At 37.8% G+C, this 18,628-nt stretch overlaps 1 protein-coding gene across 2 annotated transcripts in view; it reads right to left on the bottom strand.

Annotated features, from left to right (window-relative positions):
* The window catches only part of LOC123856523 (disks large homolog 2), an 812,179-nt gene that overhangs the window by 603,221 nt on the left and 190,330 nt on the right, over nucleotides 1-18,628 (bottom strand). For both annotated transcript variants that reach the window (XM_064576814.1, XM_064576815.1), the window contains exon 4: nucleotides 13,676-13,800. In XM_064576814.1, coding sequence (XP_064432884.1) covers nucleotides 13,676-13,800 — 125 coding nt within the window. The remainder of the gene's footprint in view (nucleotides 1-13,675; nucleotides 13,801-18,628) is intronic.

The following is an 18,628-nucleotide window of genomic DNA, read 5'->3' as shown; positions in this document are numbered from 1 at the left end:
ATTCAGGTATAATGCAAAAGAAAACTTCTGGTCTATGATTTAAAAACAAAACAAAACAAACAAAATATAATAAGGAGTACTAGAGCCAGTTTGCAGACATTTCAAACCCAGTAATATGTGATAACTACTTGAACTAGAAATAGTTAGCCTGGTTTCCTCCAATATCTGTCAGATTTTTAACTCCCTTCCACAAAGATGTTCATTACAATGTAATAAAAAATTTAAATATCCAAAATAGGGTAAAAGTTAAATGATGTTACACCTATATGACATGAAACTATGAAGCAATTTAAACTAATGTTTGCAAAGTATATTTTCATGTAAGGAAATGCCTGTATTGTGATATTAAATGAAAAAGGCAGGATAAAAAATTCAACTATATAAAAACATGCACTAAATATAAAGGAATATAATAAATACATCCTTTTGCTGATGGGATTATGAATGATTCTAATTTATTTTCTAAATGCCTATATTTCCCAGATTTTCTGCAATGAGCATGCATTATTTTCTAATCAGAAAACTGCATTATCTCCAAAAACAAAATTATTTAATCTTTATCATGTTCTTTCATATAGAGTTGTACTGTGACTAGACCGCCAATCCAAGCCAATCAGTAAATTCCTGAAGCGCTTAAAGAATTTCGATGTCACTTAGGTAGGTTTGAACTTTTAACTTTTGACACTATCACATGGGATGTTGGTGTGGCTCTGTGTTCATAGATACTTAAATATATGTTCAGTTTTTCATCTGCAGATAATTGCAGTCACATCCTGTGGTAGGAAGAACGTGGATTGTGGAATTAATCAGACTGGGTTAGAATTTTGGCTCAGCCACTTGTAACTTAACCTCCCTGAGCCTTCATAAGTTCATATAATAAGCTTAATAAAGAGCAGCTCTTATTAGTCCCAAGTGTTTATTATGGGTAAAGGACAGTGTAAGATGTTATAGGAGATAGAGTATTGAATAAGTACCATGAGATTTCAGACATACAGAATGGTGGCATTTTAAGGTGGCTTAGAAATTTCTATGTTTTTTCTCTTCAGATATAATAATCAACTCAGTCATCTAAAGCAAACACATGTGTTATCATTAAGACAAAGCAAAACTGGGGTGCCTGGGTGGCTCAGTCAGGTTAAGCGTCTGCCTTTGGCTTGGGTCATGATCCCAGGGTCTTGGGATGGAGCCCCGCATCGAACCCCGCGCTTCTCCCTCTCCCCTCTGCAGCTCCTGCTGCTTGTGCTCTCTCTTTCTCTGTCAGATAAATAAATAAAATCTTAAAAAAAAAGACAAAACAAAACTTATTCTCTATAAATTGGGATGGAGACAACAGTTAATTCTGCAAAACTTAATATGAGAAATCCTATAAGCCAATAACTCTACCAATAACATACATATCCTATTTATTTTATTTTTACTGGGCCTCAAAAGTCAGTGAATACATTTCCCTTATTGTACCTGCCAACTAACTTTTAAGGGATTAATGTTCACTAAAGATCTCCTCATAGGGAGTCTATAATGCCTAGGGAGAACGGCCACTTAGGGTGGACTCCCCCTCACCCACAACAGACATACTCTGGAATTCCCTGACTTCAGCCCACTTTACTGCTGTGTAAACCACTTTCCCAAGTTCAAGTGCCAAAGGGTTGATGGTGCAGGCTTTGTGCACAACCTTAGACTCAAAAGTGGTGGAAGGACGACTATTTGCAGAGGGTGTGGAGGAAGCTTGGCTGTGCAAACTGCCGTGTCATGGGCATGTCCCCACCCTCCTCGTGGTGCATCAGGGAGCTGGGAGCAAGAAGAGAAAAGGCTGGTGAGGGGCTGGGAGCTGGGGTCTGCTCTCCCTGTGCTGCTATCCTAGTACAGAACTCTGAGTCTAACATCCTAAATTCTCACCTGGTTTTCCAGCCTCAGCCTCCCCTAGGAAACTAAAATGCAATATGCAGAGGTGGGTGGGTGGAGGGTGTGGGAGGATGGAGGGATAGCTTGTCAGTAAAGGTTGCCTGGCATGGACTGCATAGCATCGAGAAACTTCACTCAGGAGATGACATGTAAGTCTTCATTTTACTGTTACTTTTACCATCCCCTGCCCTGAGTAAGAGCTGAATGAATATTAAACAGCTCCAACATCTTAATGATTTTGGCATCTAACTGTTAAGCCAATTTGTAATGACTTGATGCTTGCACGAAGCTGACCATCTTATTAGGTTTTCGAAGTAATATAATTTGTAACTGTTCAGAAAAACCATTCTTGAAAATAACTATTGAACTAGAAATGAGGAGTTAGTTTGAGTGCTTTGCCCTTCTCCCTGCCGCCCCCAAACTGTTCTATTTTGGTCTAGTTCCCAAACAGCTATTTGCTAAAATCAATATCAAATATAGTTTCAGAATATTAGAATGACAACATGCCTTTTTGGGAGACTATCAGGAATAAATAATAACAAATACCTTATCAGCATTTAAAGTTGTGATCAGCCCTTTGCTTTGGGAATATAATGAAGATTGCATCTTCTCAGAGTCACAGATTTAATCTGACCACTATAATGGCATTCTGAATGTCTCAGTCAACAAAAGTCAAATAATCACAATTTGACTTTGAAACAGAAAATTCCCAAAGACCTTCTATCATATTCATTTTATGGAGAAAAATACTACGATCAAGAAGATTGTGTAACATTCTCAAGGCCCCTGAGCTAGTTAGTGGTGGAGACCCCCAGGTGTGTCTCTGTCCTTCACGAAAGCAGTGCATCTTGTTAACTTTCAGTATGAACTGGGAGTTTGAGTCTAGATCTACAAACAATGCCAGAAATTGCTCTCTACACATAGAGCAGGGACTAGAATAAATCAGAAAACTTAGAGCCTCATGAAGCCAGTCTAAAGGGATATGAGCCACCACATCTATGTCTTACCAATTCCATTGTTCCTTTGGCAGGATCAATATGTTCTTTTCTTCCTAAAGTATATTTGGATAACTGAACCTTTATAAAACTCAGTCTGAATTAATCCTCCTAAATTTTAAAGCACTTTGTGATTTGTTTGTGGCTTTTGAAAATAAAAACTTTGTCACATAATTTTTCTAAAGTGTTGATGTTTTAGTACCTGGACATAAGGTCAAATATCTGTTAGTTTTTCTAGGAAATGGGAGCATGGTGTGATATTTGCCTATTTTAAAGATTACTGAGACTATACAGGCATGGAGCCCAAACCATAGGTCCTCTCTCTTTGATGAATATATTTTTTTCATAAAAGAACTTTCCTAAATGATGGAACTTCAAATGAATTATTTCTGTAACTTGGTAGCAGCTATGTGAAGAAGTCGTGAGCTTTCTAAAACTAGAAGAAAAAAATATTCATGTTTGTAAATAATAAATATTTCATCCCAGAAAAGAATGACTGGATATTTTAAATAACAGCTTTATTGAGATATAGTTCCCATATTTTAAAATTTGGCTTTTTAAAGTATACAATTCACTGATTTTTAGTAGAGCCTCAGAGTTGTACAATCATTAGCACTATCTAATTTTAGAACATTTCCATCATGTCCCAAAGAAATCCCATGTTCATTATCAGCCCCTGGCAACCACTAATCTACTTTCTACCTATATGAATTTCTCTATTCTGGACATGTCATAGAAATAAAAATTGTACAGTATGTGGCCTTTGGTATCTGGTTTCCTTCACATAGAACAGTGTTTTCAAGTTTCACCTATGATGTGGCATGCATCAGTTCTTCATCTCTCTTCATGACAGAATAATATTCCACTGTATGGATATACCAAATTTATTTATTCATTCATCTGTTAATAGATATTTGAGTTGTTTATACTTTATGGCTATTATAAGTAATGTTTTTGTGTGGACATAAGTTTCAATTCTCTTTAGGTATATACCTTGGAGTAGAATTGCCATTCATGTGGTAACTGTTAACTTTTGAGGAACTGACAGACTGTTTCCCATAGTGGTTGTATCACCTTGCCTTCTCACCAGCAGTGCATGGGGCTTCTGATTTCTCCATATCCCAGCTAACATGTGTTATTATTTATCTTCTTGATTATAGCCATCCTACTGGGTATAAATTAGTATCTCATTATAGTTTTGATTTGCACTTCCCTAATGAATAATGTTGAACATATTCTTATGTGCTCATTCACCATTTGTATATCTTCTTTAAAGAAATATCTATTCAAATTTGCGGTAGGCTAAATAATCCCTCTCTATCCCCCATAAAAAATTTCAAGACCTAATATCTGACCTATGCATATATTATGTTATAGATCAAAGAAACTTTACAGATATGATTAAGTTAAGGATCTTGAGACAGGGAGATTACCCTGGATTTTCTGGGAGAGTCCAATGTAATCACAAGAGTCCTTAGAAGAAGGTGGTAGAGTTACAGTTAGAGAAGAGATATGACAACAAAAGCAAAGATTGGACTGATGCCCTTTGAAGATGGAGGAAAGGATTATGAGCCATGGAATTCAGCTGGCCTTGAGAAGCTAGGAAAAGACAAGAAAATGGATTCTTCCAATTATCCTCTGGAGCCTCCGAGCAACATCTTCAGTTTATTTCAGTGAGTTTGATTTTGGATAGCTGACCTCCAGAACTATAAGATAATAAATTTGTGTTATTTTAAGATACTAAGTTTATGGTAATATGTTACAGTAGAAATAGGAAACTAACACAAAAATCTTTGCTGATTTTTAAATTAGATTATTTGTCTTTTTATTTTTGATTTGTCAAAGTTTTTTATAATTCTGGATACAAGTCCCTTATCAAATGTATTACTGCAAATATTTTTCCCATTCTGTGAGTTGTTTTTTTTAACTTTCTTGATGATATTCTTTGAAGCACAGAAGTTTTTAAATTTGATAAGCCCAACTTATCTGTTTTTTTGTTGTTGTTTTGTTGTCATATTAAGAAACCACTACCTAATTCAACGGTTACTCATGAGGATTTACTCCTGTGATCGACATAGTGTTAGTTTTTGTGTGTGGTATGAGGTAGGGGCCCAACTTAATTCTTTTGCGTGCAGATATCTAGAAGTCTTGGCATAATTTGTTTAAAAGTGGGTGGAGGAGGCATGTTTGCCATAAAGCTATTTAGTTTAACCAACTGAAGTATTTCTCTTATTAGATTACATAACACTTGACCAAAATAGGAAAATTGTTGGAGATGCCTTTCCAGCTATGACACCTGGTATTCTACCAATTTTGTAGCTAAAATTCTTCTTGTTTAGAAATGTTCCTGTGTAGTTCTAGATTGTTGGGGACTCATCATTACCAATCACCATGGAACTACTTGCTAAATGATTTTTTTTCTGTCTTACAGATTGTCAACACATTCAGGGCTGATAATATTGATAGAGAAAATCAAGACACAGGGCTTTTCCATTTTACCCCTTTTCATTCTTGTAGGCAGACATGAAAGGAAATAATCCATAAGAATGAGTCCACTGAGATCTCCCTCACCATATTTCTTTCCAAGGTGGGCACTGGTATCATTTGAACTAAATAATGATGTCTTGCTTCTTAGGAAGCTGTTGTTCAGGGTAACGGTTAGATTTATGTCCTGCTTTACCCTCAAAACAATAATGAAAGAAAAATTCACTTGGTTTTGGAGACACTGAGAGTCTCTATCTTTGAAAAATGTAGCGTCATCATAGTCATTTCAAGCAATAATCAATTCAGTTATTATGGAAATTGATAGGTTGGTCTCGGTGACTCATAAAGTTTTAATTTGCAATCATCCAAACTCATGAAGGCTCCATGTGGACAGGTAATCTAAAAATTCAGCAATCTCTTATGCAGTTTTACTTACTTAAAATCTTCTATTTCCTTAAACAATCTGAAAGTCGGTCTTGGGTATAAGCGATGCTTGGAAGTTGCTCTCTTTCCTCTGCCTGGTGCTTTTCATTTGCTCAGAAAATATTAAATTTAGTTTTGTCTTCTCCATTTCCAAGTTATATGTTGCCTTTCACTCCTAATGATCAATTTTCTTCTTCTTCTTTCTTTCCTTCCCTTTGCTCCTTTTCTTCCCTTTCCTCTCTCTCTTTCTCCTTACTTCCTTATTTTAAAATCACTAGTGAGTTAATGGATATGAATTAATGAGAAAAATCAGAGAGTGAGTTACCAAATGACAGCCAAAAGGACACTGCTATGGTTTATACATGGGAGTTGTATTGTTGAAACTTTGATCCTGACCTCTCAACTTTGGTCAATGTTTTCAAACCTCAGTGTGATCAATATTATTCTTGCTTGAAATCAACATGTATGTTGTCTTGGATTTTATAAGGACAAAGCCAACCTTACCCATAAACAGACATGGAAAGAACAAGTGAAGCAATGGATTTAAAGAAAACTTTTTTTCTCATCTTGTCTAGGAATAGATATTGTGCTGAGGGCTGAGAGATTAAATTGTGTCACTTGTCAGGAAATTGGCAAGCAGCCATGTTTTCTGCAGGCGACTGCATGCTGCTTTTGTGCTGTGGATGGGTTTAATAAATGCGCTGTTGTGTGAAATGGCACTGTTGTGTCGCCAAGCGGAGGCTGTCACGTGATGGCTCTTCCCCAGGATGACAGATCAATATTGGTCTGCGGCAACCCAGGGACTTGAAGCCACACAAAGGGCATTTTTGTGGCTCAGAAACAGAAGTAGAGATAAAAATCGTTCTCCAAAGCATGGGAATATATCTATTTTGCTCTGGAAGAAAACCCAATGTTCTTTCCCAAATGTTCTTACTTCAAAGATAGGTAATGTTACCAAATTTTAACGACCACTTCCAAAAGAAAAAACACAAAAAAATCGTAACATTTTGAAAAGTTCAATCTTACTGTTAGCTGTCAAACAGATGCAAAGTAAAACAAGGAAATACACCATTGTTTATTTTGGTAAACAGCCCAAAATTATGTATGTGTCAGCGCATGCGATACTGACAGCATATTGTAAAATAGGCCTTCTCCAACACTGCTGGTAGAAGTAAAATTTAGGACAGTCTCTCTGGAAAGAAATTTAGCAATATCTGTCAAAACTCTTTAACATGTTCATACTTTCTGGTCTTGAAATTCTACTACCAGGAATATATTCTAAATGATGAAAAACAGGGTCAACGATGTCTTCTAAAAGATTGCTAATTATTTAAAATGCTGAGAAACTGAAAATAAACTCTTAACAATGTAAATGGTAAATATATTTTTAAACAACAATTAAAATAGTTGTAGAGGATTTCAAAAAATTATCTAGGGAAAGGTTTATGAAATAAGGTTATGTGAAGTTAAACAAATGCTAAATGTAGAGAGCATGATCTAAACAGAATTTTAAAAAATGGCAAAAAACCCCAGAAATAAATGCACAAAACATGTTAATAGTGATTGACTCTGAGTAGTGTAAAAATTAATGTGTTGTGTTTTGTTTAATTTTTGTCTACTCTTCTGCAGTTTATATATATCTCACAAAGGACAACTATCATATCCCCAAACACATATACACAATAAGTTTTATTTAAAAAGAGGTTACATAGGGGAAAGATCATTGTCCAGAGAAATTCATCTAAATCACTATGTGCTTTCTTGCATTGCCTCTTAACTTAGCCCTTGTTCCCCATTTTCTCTATAGCTCTGGCTCTATCTCTCACTCTAGTTTAGACTCACATCTCCAGCCACCAGATGAAACAGATCTCTGCTATGCCTCCCCTTGGGGCACTGGTTTCTTCCCTGTTTCTGACCTTGGTCTATCTCTTGCTTCTCATTGTGCTTTCTGCCCCTTGCATCCAGGTATGTGAAGGGCCTGCGACCAGCTGTGAGGTCTGCTCAGTGTTTCTGAGGTTCAGAATGTGGTTCGGCTGGCAGAGGCTGTCAATGGGCAAGCCACTCTGCACTCAGCCATAAGGGAGTTTCAGAGTCAGAATTCCGTAGTGCTCATCTTCATTTTCCATTGCTGAGTGATAAATTGCCACAAATTTTAAAGTTCAAAACAACATACATTTTTTATCTCAGAGTTGCAGTGGGTCAGGAGTCCGAGTACAGCTTAGTGGAGCTCTTCATTTTGGGTCCCACAAGACTGCAATCAGGGTGTCAAGGTTTGCTTTGTTTGTTTAGTTTGTCAGCTGGATGTCATTCCTTTCAGGAGCATGGGGTCCTTTTCCAGGCTCATGTGGCTATTGTCAGAATTTAGCTGTGTCACTGAAATCTTCCATCTCACTAGCTGTAGGCTGGGGACCACTCTCAGCTCCTAGAAGCTGCCCTCAGGTACTTGCCATACGGCCCCCTCTGTAGAGCCTCTCACAACATGGAAGTTTGCTCTGTTCGGGCCAGCAGGACAATCTCTTGGCTTTTAAAGTCCTCACTGGATTAGGTCAGGTTGACACAATATAATCTTTCTTTTGATTAACTCTTAATTACATTTGTGAAATCTCTTCTGCCACATAAAACAATATTATCAGGAAAGTGATATCTCATCATACTCACAGGTTCTTCCCACACTCAAGGGGAAGAGATTATACAGGATGTAGGTCATTTGGGGGTTATTTTAGAATTCTACCATAATTATCCCTTCCTGGCTGTCACAGACTTGTGGCTTAAGTTCAGCGTGCAGTTAAATGGCTGGCTTGGTAGAAGAGCTGTGTTGAGGGCCTTGAATTTTATATAGCTCTCTCATGCTCACCGTTGCATTTAATCCCTACCACAGCTTTCTGAGATCTATGCCCCTATCTCCAATTTAACCAGTGAGGGAACTGGAGCACAGAGAGCTTAAAAAAGAGTCTCAAGGCCACACAGCTAGAAAGTAGAACTTGAAATCCAGGTCCTCCAACTCCAAATAGCATGTTCTTTCTTTTACATCTCTCAGCTGGGGCAACCCCTGAGACCTGAGCGCACTTTGGAGTATAATCTCATTAGGGAGAGAACCGCTTCTCATTTCATCTGTTTCTTAAGCTTGCACACTCGCCTTATATTGAATGTGATTTAGCTCATGCAGGAAGGCTTTTTACAATGAACTTGGAATTCCTAGAATGATGTATATGTTAATGTTCTATTGCTCCTTAGAAAATTACCATAAATTTAGCAGCTTAAAACAACACCCATTTATTAGCTCACTGTTTTCATACGTCAGAAATCTGGTGCAGTATGGCTGGAATCTCTGCTTAGGTTCTTACAGGCTGAAATCCAGATGTCAGCTGAGTAACAGTCTTATCTAACTGGAGGCTTAGAGTCTTCTTCTAAGCTCATGTGGTCATGGTAGGACTCAGTTCCTTGCAGATGTGGGACAGAAATCTCTGCTTCCTTGTTAGCTGCCTGCTTGAAGACCCTCTGCTTCTAGAGACCACTCTCATTCTTTCTCACATGGCCTCCTCCCTCTGTCTTCAAACCAGCAACAGAGGGTGAGGTACTTCACACATTTTAAATCTCTTTTCTGCCACCAGCCAGAGAAAACTTTCCACTTTTAAAATTCATGATTAGATCAGGCTCACTTGACTACTCTCCCTATCTTAAGGTCAACTGTGTCATATAACATAACATAGCGTAATCACAGGAGTGATATATCTCATGATAGTCACAGGTTCTATGGATTATGGTGTGAATCCTGAGAAGTGACATTTTTAGAGTGCTGCCTACTACAGTGTGTCTTTAAGTGTCTCCCTGCTCTCCCCCAGCATAACTTAGAAAGTAAAGACATGGACATTGTAGTCAGACTGCCTGGGTTCAAATTCTGGCTCCAACAAGCTTGTGTAAGTTACTCAACCTCTCAGTGCCTCGATTTTCTTTTCTTTTTTCTTTTTTTTTAAGATTTATTTATTTATTTTAGAAAGAGAGATATATAGAGAGAGACTTCAAGGTGGGGAGGGGCAGAGGGAGAGGAGAGAGAGAGAATCACGCGGACTCCCCCGCTGAATGCAGAGCCAGATGCCGGGCCTGATCTCACCACCCTGAGATCATGACCTGAGCTGAAATCAAGAGTCAGAAGCTTAATTGACTGAGCCACCAAGGCACCCCAGTGCCTAGATTTTTTTTACTTGAAAAGCGTGGGTCTCACTTATTGTTGTACACTTTAGAGGAGTTAATGTGCCAGGAGAATACTTCAGTACATTGAAGCACTATGTTGGTCTCTGCTATTATTATTGCTGATCTGATTATAATATATCCACTAACGTTGAGTCCAAATTTCTCCTCTTTTGGGGGCAGACCCATCACCTCATTTTTCTGGGCCTCAGCTTCATTATAAATTTTTAGTGTTATCTAATTTTCAAAAATATAATTTATCGTGGAAAAGAGACACTTAAAAATTTTAAGTCTCAACTCATATGGAAGAACAAAGAATTTTTCAAGTAAAACATAACCATGTTTAGTTTGTGAGCTTATTTTTTAAGTGAAGGAAACATAGCAGATTCAGCTAACTGTATTATAAGTTCAAGAACAGAAATATAGAGCCTTAGTTAGTACCATACTTGTTTCTAAATGGGCTTTAATTCCATGTTATAAGCAGGAGAAAAAGGGCTATGAACAGAAAGGAACCGAAGGAAGCCTAGGGAAAGATGTGGCAGCTGAAAGGAGACTGAAAGAAAGATGGAAGGGAAGAGAGGAAATGTAATAGAAAACCATAGAGAAAAAGAGAAAAACAGGCAAGAGCAGAGGAAAGACCACTGAGAGTAGAGAGAGCAGACAGGGAAAAGGGGGGAGACATTGCTAATATTTACTGAGCATCTAATCTATGCTGATTAGCTAGGGACATAAGTTTTCTCACTGAATCCTCAGAACAACTCAATGGAATAGGTATGAGTATCATCATTTTACGGAGGAGAACACAGTGACTGAAAGAGTCTAACTTTCCAAGATTAATTATATTAGTATACAGAGCTTAGAACCTACATCTTTCCAGAGCACATTATAATGTGCTGCTCCCCTGTCTGAAGCACTAATGGTGAGATAAAAAAATACTCCTCACAGCTTGTTGGCCCATCTTTGAACAGTGTTCCTGCCACACTGAGAAAAGACTTCTTGGGTGGGCTTGGGTGTTACTGTCCCTCAAAACTACCTTATGGTGCTAATTACTTGAGTCAAGACATTTGGATCCTAGTTAAAGCAGAGCCTCCAAAGATTTATGCCTCAGGATAAATCACTCTTCTGAGCCTCAGTTTCCTCATCTGTAAAATGTACATTTTGAACTAGATAAATTGCCAAATTCTAAAAATCTATACTTAATGTCATGCTGCCAGATTTTCAACTGATTGTTATTTTTGATCTCTTCAACGTCTCCTGGCCATCCCTGTTCATGGCAGGAAGCAGTGAGGTGGGAAACAATCTCCATGGTAGTAGCAAGGATCTATCAAAATGAAGTGGAAACCTACCCAATAGCTCTCTTCACATAAGCAAAAGTCTGCAATGTGGTCTGGGGAGTAGATATATTTGGTTGCTTGAGTTAAAATCACTGTTCAGTTTTCCAAGTTGTTCACTGTACAACCTTAGGAGGCAATATTCACATACGCAGTCCTAGACCATAGCCCTGGCTCCAGGAAGCCATTGTAATGATTCACAGGTAGAGGTCAGAATAAAGAAAACTGTAGCTCAGTAGAAAAATAACCAAATTTGTAATGTTTAGAGGTGCCCCTTAACATTGTGAAAAACTTTACCTTTGAGAGTTTTTAGGCAGAGACCAAATGATGTAGAAGATTCTACTCTTGAATGAGAGTCTAGAGAGTATACAAGTGATATTCAGTATGAATTTTTGGATGTATTCAAAGCTAGCTGGATGATCTTCTTAGTCTCTAAGCCTTAATTTCATGAGTTAATATTATGGCCAAATACTAGTATCTACCACATAGGGATGTTGTGAGTATCGAGAAGACTGTATGTGTTTATGTACATCTCTATTTCTATCTATTTTAACACAATGCTCCACACATGTAAAAAGATCAATAAGTTTTAGCTAGCATTATGATTATTCTCTTTACAACTACTGAATGCTACTTCTAGTAGAACTTCCTTTTACCTCGATAGGCATGAGACTGCCACCTAGATTTGCAAGCAAACAATGGTGGCACTGCTGCTTTTCATTCTTAACTGTAGGGTAAGCATGTTTAACATAAAGGCTATTCTATCCCAAACTTAGAGGCAGAATTTGGCTAAGAGAGGGAAGTTCCTCTACTTCTAGGCAGAGTGGTGTGAGATGAGGAGATCGACTGTGGACCCTTGATTTCAGAGCTATCTTCCAACAACTCTATTTCTAAATTTTGAAAATGGTGCTTCTCCAGCATTCAATACTAGCAAACCCAGTCCCCACTGTGACTCATACGAATTACACAGTATCTTTTTCAAATTGTTTACTCTTGTAGCATGGATATCTCCTTACTCAGAAATTAATCTCATCAATTCAGTTTGAAAATTCTATTGTCAAAAAGCAGGGGTTTCCTGTGGGAGTGTCACTCCTGTTTTTCATGTTGATAGGAGATGCAGATGCACCTGAAAAAAAAAATCTGTGCTTCTCTTCCACAAGCTTTCCTAAGGAATCACTGCATCAGAACAAGTGGCTAGGGAACAAAAGTGTCCTTGGCTGCTTTATAAGAAAAACACTAAAATAGCGTACTTATGTTTAATGAAAAAAAGCAGACTGAGGACAGGCTACAGAGCATACATTTGTGATTCTTAGTTCACAGTGTCCACTGTGGCTCCATGCAAGCTCATCATTCTTACCTAGAGGACTTTGCTTATGCAAGCCTCCCTCTTCTTACTCATTAGTTTACCCTCCTACCTCATCTCCTTTAATTAATTAATTAATCAATCCATTCATTCATTCATTCAGACAGAATTTATTGATTCACTTCTATATATAACTTCATGGCCTGAGGGGATTCACAGTGTGGTGGAAGCACTAGAAGAACACTGGGACACGTTTTTCTCCCCAGGGAAATCTCTTCTAATTGTTCCAATCTACAATGCCTTGTAGGGGGTGCTTTGATCTCTGATAGATTTTTATATTATTTACTAATTGTCCCATGTGTGTGACCCTTAGTTCCCCAAACAATCTTCAGTTCTTTCAAGAGTGGGGGCCCTGGCTCTAGCAGCTACGATTCTATGCTGAGCTCCATCTACCTACTTAACCTCACATTGTGGTCCTCATCCAAGTCAAGTTGGTTTCTCTCTTTGTTGGGATAACTTGTTCTTTCTCCCTCTGTGTTCTTGTTCAGATTTATGGGGTTAGTGAAAATCTTAATAGACTCTTCCTACGGAATAGTTTTTAGACTCTCTGCTCAAACTCCTGGAGAGAGCCCATATAAATGGTCGCTGAATCTATGAATACACACAGCATCTATACCATTGCCTTATTTGCTAATAATATTTACAGTAGATTGTTTTTTGATACATTTTATTATTTGCTCACTAGCTCTGAGTGTTCTTCCTTCCAACCAGAATGAAGGCCCCACGGAACACAAGATTTATCTGCGTACTCTCCTTACAGAGCCAGGCTGAATGTTAAACGTAGTGCCCGTCAACAAACACAAATTAAATACTAGTTGAATTTTAGTAAGTAATAAGAAATCTGCAAAGTCATTACAGAAAGCTTGCTTTGACAGCCATTTCTTTCAAGTACAGAGCTTTGTAAAATTATTATTTTCCAAAGGTATAAACATGTCTCATTGATGTGGCAGATTTACTTTCCAAATAATTCTAACGTTTCAGAGCTTTACCTGAGTCTGCCATCCTCTGCTGCAGCACCACCCGGTATAATCTTCGTAATAAATATGCCAGGGTCATCTCCAATGTGGGGATTATCTGTCCCTCCAGCAATACTGAATCCCAGGCCAGAATTCCCCTGGAGAAACAATAAGTAGACATTAAATGATATGGCTGTCACCTAAACCTAGTTCCCCTTGCACTTCAAGTTATCATCTTACTACTCAAATGGAAATCAGGTGATAACAGTCTTCTATACAAAGCTATAAAGTGCACTGTCAGCAGACAAAGGAAGGTCAGGAAAAACACTCAAGTTTATCTCTGTGTTGCAAGAATTTAAGGGGTCTTTCATTTTCACTTATTCAAAGGGCCTTATATTTTTGCTTTTAAGAAAAAAATGCAAAAACATTAGTGTCGGTTGTAAAAATTATACATGCATATGAAAAAGAATGGAAGGAAACCAGTTACATGAAAATTGATTTGGTAGAGTAGTGAAATTTGGCTGTTTTAATTTTATTTCCAGTACTGTTATGCATCAAATAAATGTGTTCCTATATAACAAGAGGCTTTGACTTCAGAAGGCAGGTCTCCCTTCTAGAGTTATAATAAATGTGAGATATTTTTCAGTAATAAACAGAATTTAATTTGCAACAGATATTGACAAGGAATGTATTACTACTGCGGCATGTAAATGTGATAGTTTATATTCTAATAAAGCTTTCATATTTACTCATGCAGATCACAGTAATTGACATCCAATGTACATATAGCCTTCTAAATCTGTATGTAAGACATAATTAAAGTCTTCCCCAAATTCACAAGCCATCTTACTTAATGTATTTATTATTTACATATTTTCCTTTAATCTACATCTCCCTGGCTACCTTATGTTTCCATATTATGTTCTGATATTTTTTTCTAATTCGTATTATATTTTAAGCCATATCCGTACACCTAGGTAGTGTTTATAATTATCCATTTTAAATGGCTAGATACTATTTCATCAAGGTCATAAACTATCATTTATTTAACCAGTCCTCTATCACTGGGTGTTTAATTTCACTATAACCAAGATAGCTTACTAAATTTACAACTACTTGATTAATTTCTGCTCTTGGATAAAAAGAGATGAAAACTAAGAATTTAGTAGTTAATCCAGAAAAATTAATTAAGACACTCAATTAGTCAGAAAAGTTCAGTGTCAAGATAAGATCAGCCATAACTTGACAGTTACATCACTATAAATGTCAAGGTAATGTTTAGCAATTTTTATTGACTGAATAATAAAAATTCCAGAAGGCTGATTTCACAATTGTACATTTATGTTGAAAGGTTGAAATTAATAATTCAACCATAACAACTAAAATCCCATGTCTTTATACTTCTGACATTTCTCTAATTCTGTTTTTCTTTGAAAAAAAAACCAATGCTCATTGAACAGAGATATTACTCAGTAGCAGTCATGTAATCATAAATTTATTTAATATTTGTTACACACCAGCGCTGTGCCTGGCACTGGACTAAGTTCTGGGACTACAGTGGTGAATATGTCAGTTGATGAGGCAGATGAAGAGGAAGGGCAGAGTGTAGGAGTGGCCAACAGAAGAAGGAAGCATAGGGACTTTTCCTGAAGGTGAAAAGCAGCTAGTAACTTTTAAGGGGGTCAGGATGGGAACTGGGGTGGAGGACAGAATGTTCCAGTCAAATGAAGAACATATGTAAAATCTCTGAGGTGAGAAAGGGTATGCCAGGTCCAAGACATAGACAATAAAGCTCAAATGAAGAAAGCAAAATGAACTGGATGAAATAAGTATTTACCATGAGCGCAAGTGAATCTATTCTTGGCTTTAAGTACCTATTGGTAGGATTGGTTGAGTACCTGTTAAGTGTAAGGCTACAGGCAAGCTAAGGCTAGAGGGAGTAAGACCAGATGATTTCTCCCTTCATGGAATCCAAGGAAGAGCAGAAAAGGCAGTGATAGTCTGGCATCTGGTAATCAGTACATTTTTACTGTAACATAAACTACATTGTCATGTATATAGTTACCAGGACAACATTTAGGTGACATATGAGGCAGTTTCTGTAAGATCTAGGGGTTTTGGAAGGAAAGAATGGGGAGATGAGTATCTTCATTGTAATTTGGGTCTAGTTCCAAGAAGATCAACTGGAGTATATTGGTCTCACTAGAATCGGCACCTTAGAGATAATCATCTCCTGAGTAAAGGGGTAAGGGAAGAGGCAAGCACAGACTGGGAGGTACACAAATGCTTTCTCCTGACAATATCAATACTTTTGGAGAAGGCACTCAAACTTTGCCATTTGAGAAACATATTCATTATCTAGCCCTTAACCTTATCTTCTTCATTTCCAGCTTTACACTTTCACTCCCAGGAATACTCAGCTGAGCTGCTGGCCCTTTCCTGCACAGTTGACATTATGACTCATCTCTTGGCTTTTACTCATGCTGTTTTCTCTACCAGAAACTTTCCACCTCCCCTTTGCCTGGCACAATTCTTCCCATTATCCAAGATAAGGCTCAGAAGGCATGCGCTACAGAAAATATTAAATGATCACTCCAATTCCACTTCTCTGGGTAATTCAGTCCTCTTTTAAGTTGTTAAAGATTTCTGTGCTTATCTATGACATGCACTGTGTTATTCTGAGTTTATATATTTATGAGTCTGTCTTTCCTTCAAACTAAGGAAACCGTGTAGTATTCATCTTTGTTTCTTGGTACTTTCTTGGGCACATAGTATTGTTCAGTAAATAATGAATGAATGAATGAACAAACAAACTTACTGAGAATATTTAAGATCTAAAGGGAAGACACAGAAAGGACACAGTAGAAGTCCACAGTGTGTTAAGAAATATAATATACAAGTAGAAGCCATTTTGTTCTGTGTGGCTAAAAGAATAAAAATGCAAAGTCCAGGTATCCAAATTGTGGCTTGGCTGAAGGATGAATGATGAGACAAAACTGTCCAAATTGGGGCCAGGCGGTACTGGGGGGTGGGGGAAGGAAGATGCTCCACTCATAGAGCAGCTGCTTAGTTACTGGACACGAGGGACCTGAGCATTTATTGAGACGTTAAACTGGACGACTTTAAAGGATTCTTCTGGATCTTTGGCTAGATTTGTAGGAAAACTACCCTTGCCAACAAAGAAAAAGGAATGCTTTAGCGGTAGAAGTAGATCACTACTGCATTTTTAAAACTTATCCTGTGAATCAATAGATCTTTGAAGTAATAGCTTTGATGACAATCTAGCAACTAGTATTGTTTTTAGAAATGACTCTACTATGGAAAATATGGTGGCCTTCGCATCTCCTAATATACATTCTCCTGCCCTCAAATCTACTCTGAGGAAAAAGAATGAATGGATCAAGAAATCCATAATGAAAAGTGGTAGGTAGAGGCAGAGTATACCTGGACCCGTGTTTCCAGCCTCATGGATTTCCAAAAGCAAATTTTGTGCTTCAGTTAAAACCAGTTTGCCAGCTGGGCGTGGCCAGTCACTGTGGTTCTTTAGAGGATGTGCATGTGACTTCAGCTAAGGAACACTTATTATAAGTGTTTTCCTGTCTCTCCTTATTGTTCTTTCCCAGCTGTCCCTTTCGGGCCTTTGCTACCAGCCAGCAGCAGTCAGTGGAGCGAGGGACAGATAACAAGCAGCAGAGAAATTCCTGCTCACTGTTCTCCACGGCTGAATCACTCCAGTCCCCTGACAACCATCCCGGAGTCAGCCAGCTGCAGGGCCAGACTCCAGAACCTCTCAGTTCTGAGCAGCGATCTCTCCATGTGAACAGGCAGACCACTGGCTAACACCCTTAAATCCTGAGAATTGTGGCTAATTAACCGAGTGTTGATATTTGACCCAGTCAATGGCAACTGTGAGGTGCCACGCTAGTGAGGGTGGTCCCTGTACAGGGCTCTGGGTGGACTGCTGTTCCCTTGCAGTTGGGCAGATTCATGACTGATGAATGCGGCTGGCACGAACCATTCTTTCTCTTGGTTCCCAATCCTTCGTATTTGCCGATTCTCCCCCAGGAGCACAAGGCCGCTGCCTCGCCAAATGGTACTTCCGCTTTCATGTACTAGGCTCCATCTCTTCTCAGAAAAAGAATCAACAAAAAGGAAAGACACTTTACCGTTTAACTGATGGTTGGAAATATAAATATAATATTCTCAGGAAATTTCCTCTTTCATTCAAAGTTTTTCTCTAAATGAAAATTACACCCCAAAATGGGGTTACAAAAAAGAAGAGAAAAATAAAATACCATAATCATAGGCGTTTATAGAATTTTTTGAAAAGATTTTATTTATTTATTTATTTGAGAGAGAAAGAGAGAGCTCGAGCAGGGGGAGGGGCAGAGGGCAAGGAAAAGAGAGAGAAGCAGACTCCCTGCTGAGTGCAGAGTCCAAGGTGGGGCTCAATCCCAGGACCCTGAGATCATGACCCAAGCCCAAGTCAAGAGTCAGATGCTTAACCCAATGAAACACCCAGGCGCCCCTACAGAATTTTCTATTTATGAAGAATTTCTTTGACTTTTTAGAAGTTCTTATTTTAAAGTATTATTTAATCTGGTAATTCAATTCTAGGAGTTTATCCTAAAGAAATAATCAGAGATGTGTACAAAGATTTGTGTTCAAAGCTTCATCACAGTATTATGTTTTTAATGTTAAAAACAAAACAAAACAAAGAACAACTCACAACTGGAAACAAACATTCAAATGATGGAGAAATGGTTAAAAATACTCGGTACATCTATCTGAATGTGGGACTATTTTGGAGCCATTAAAATTGTAGTGATAATGACAATAGGAAATGCTCATTATATAAATGTGAGAGAAAAAAATATATGGAATTTTAATTACAGTATGATCATGGGTGACACTGAAGATATTAAAGCAAATGACTTACTTTTAATGAGAAAAATATTAATTACTAATTAGTAATAGTAAAAGTGT

This window comes from Mirounga angustirostris, unplaced genomic scaffold, assembly GCF_029215605.1.
Source record: "Mirounga angustirostris isolate CCGP_5_RB_7025 unplaced genomic scaffold, mMirAng1.0.hap1 SCAF_13, whole genome shotgun sequence".
NCBI lineage: Eukaryota > Metazoa > Chordata > Mammalia > Carnivora > Phocidae > Mirounga > Mirounga angustirostris.
The sequence above is the reverse complement of the archived record's forward strand: the minus strand, read 5'-3'. Positions and strand labels throughout refer to the sequence as shown.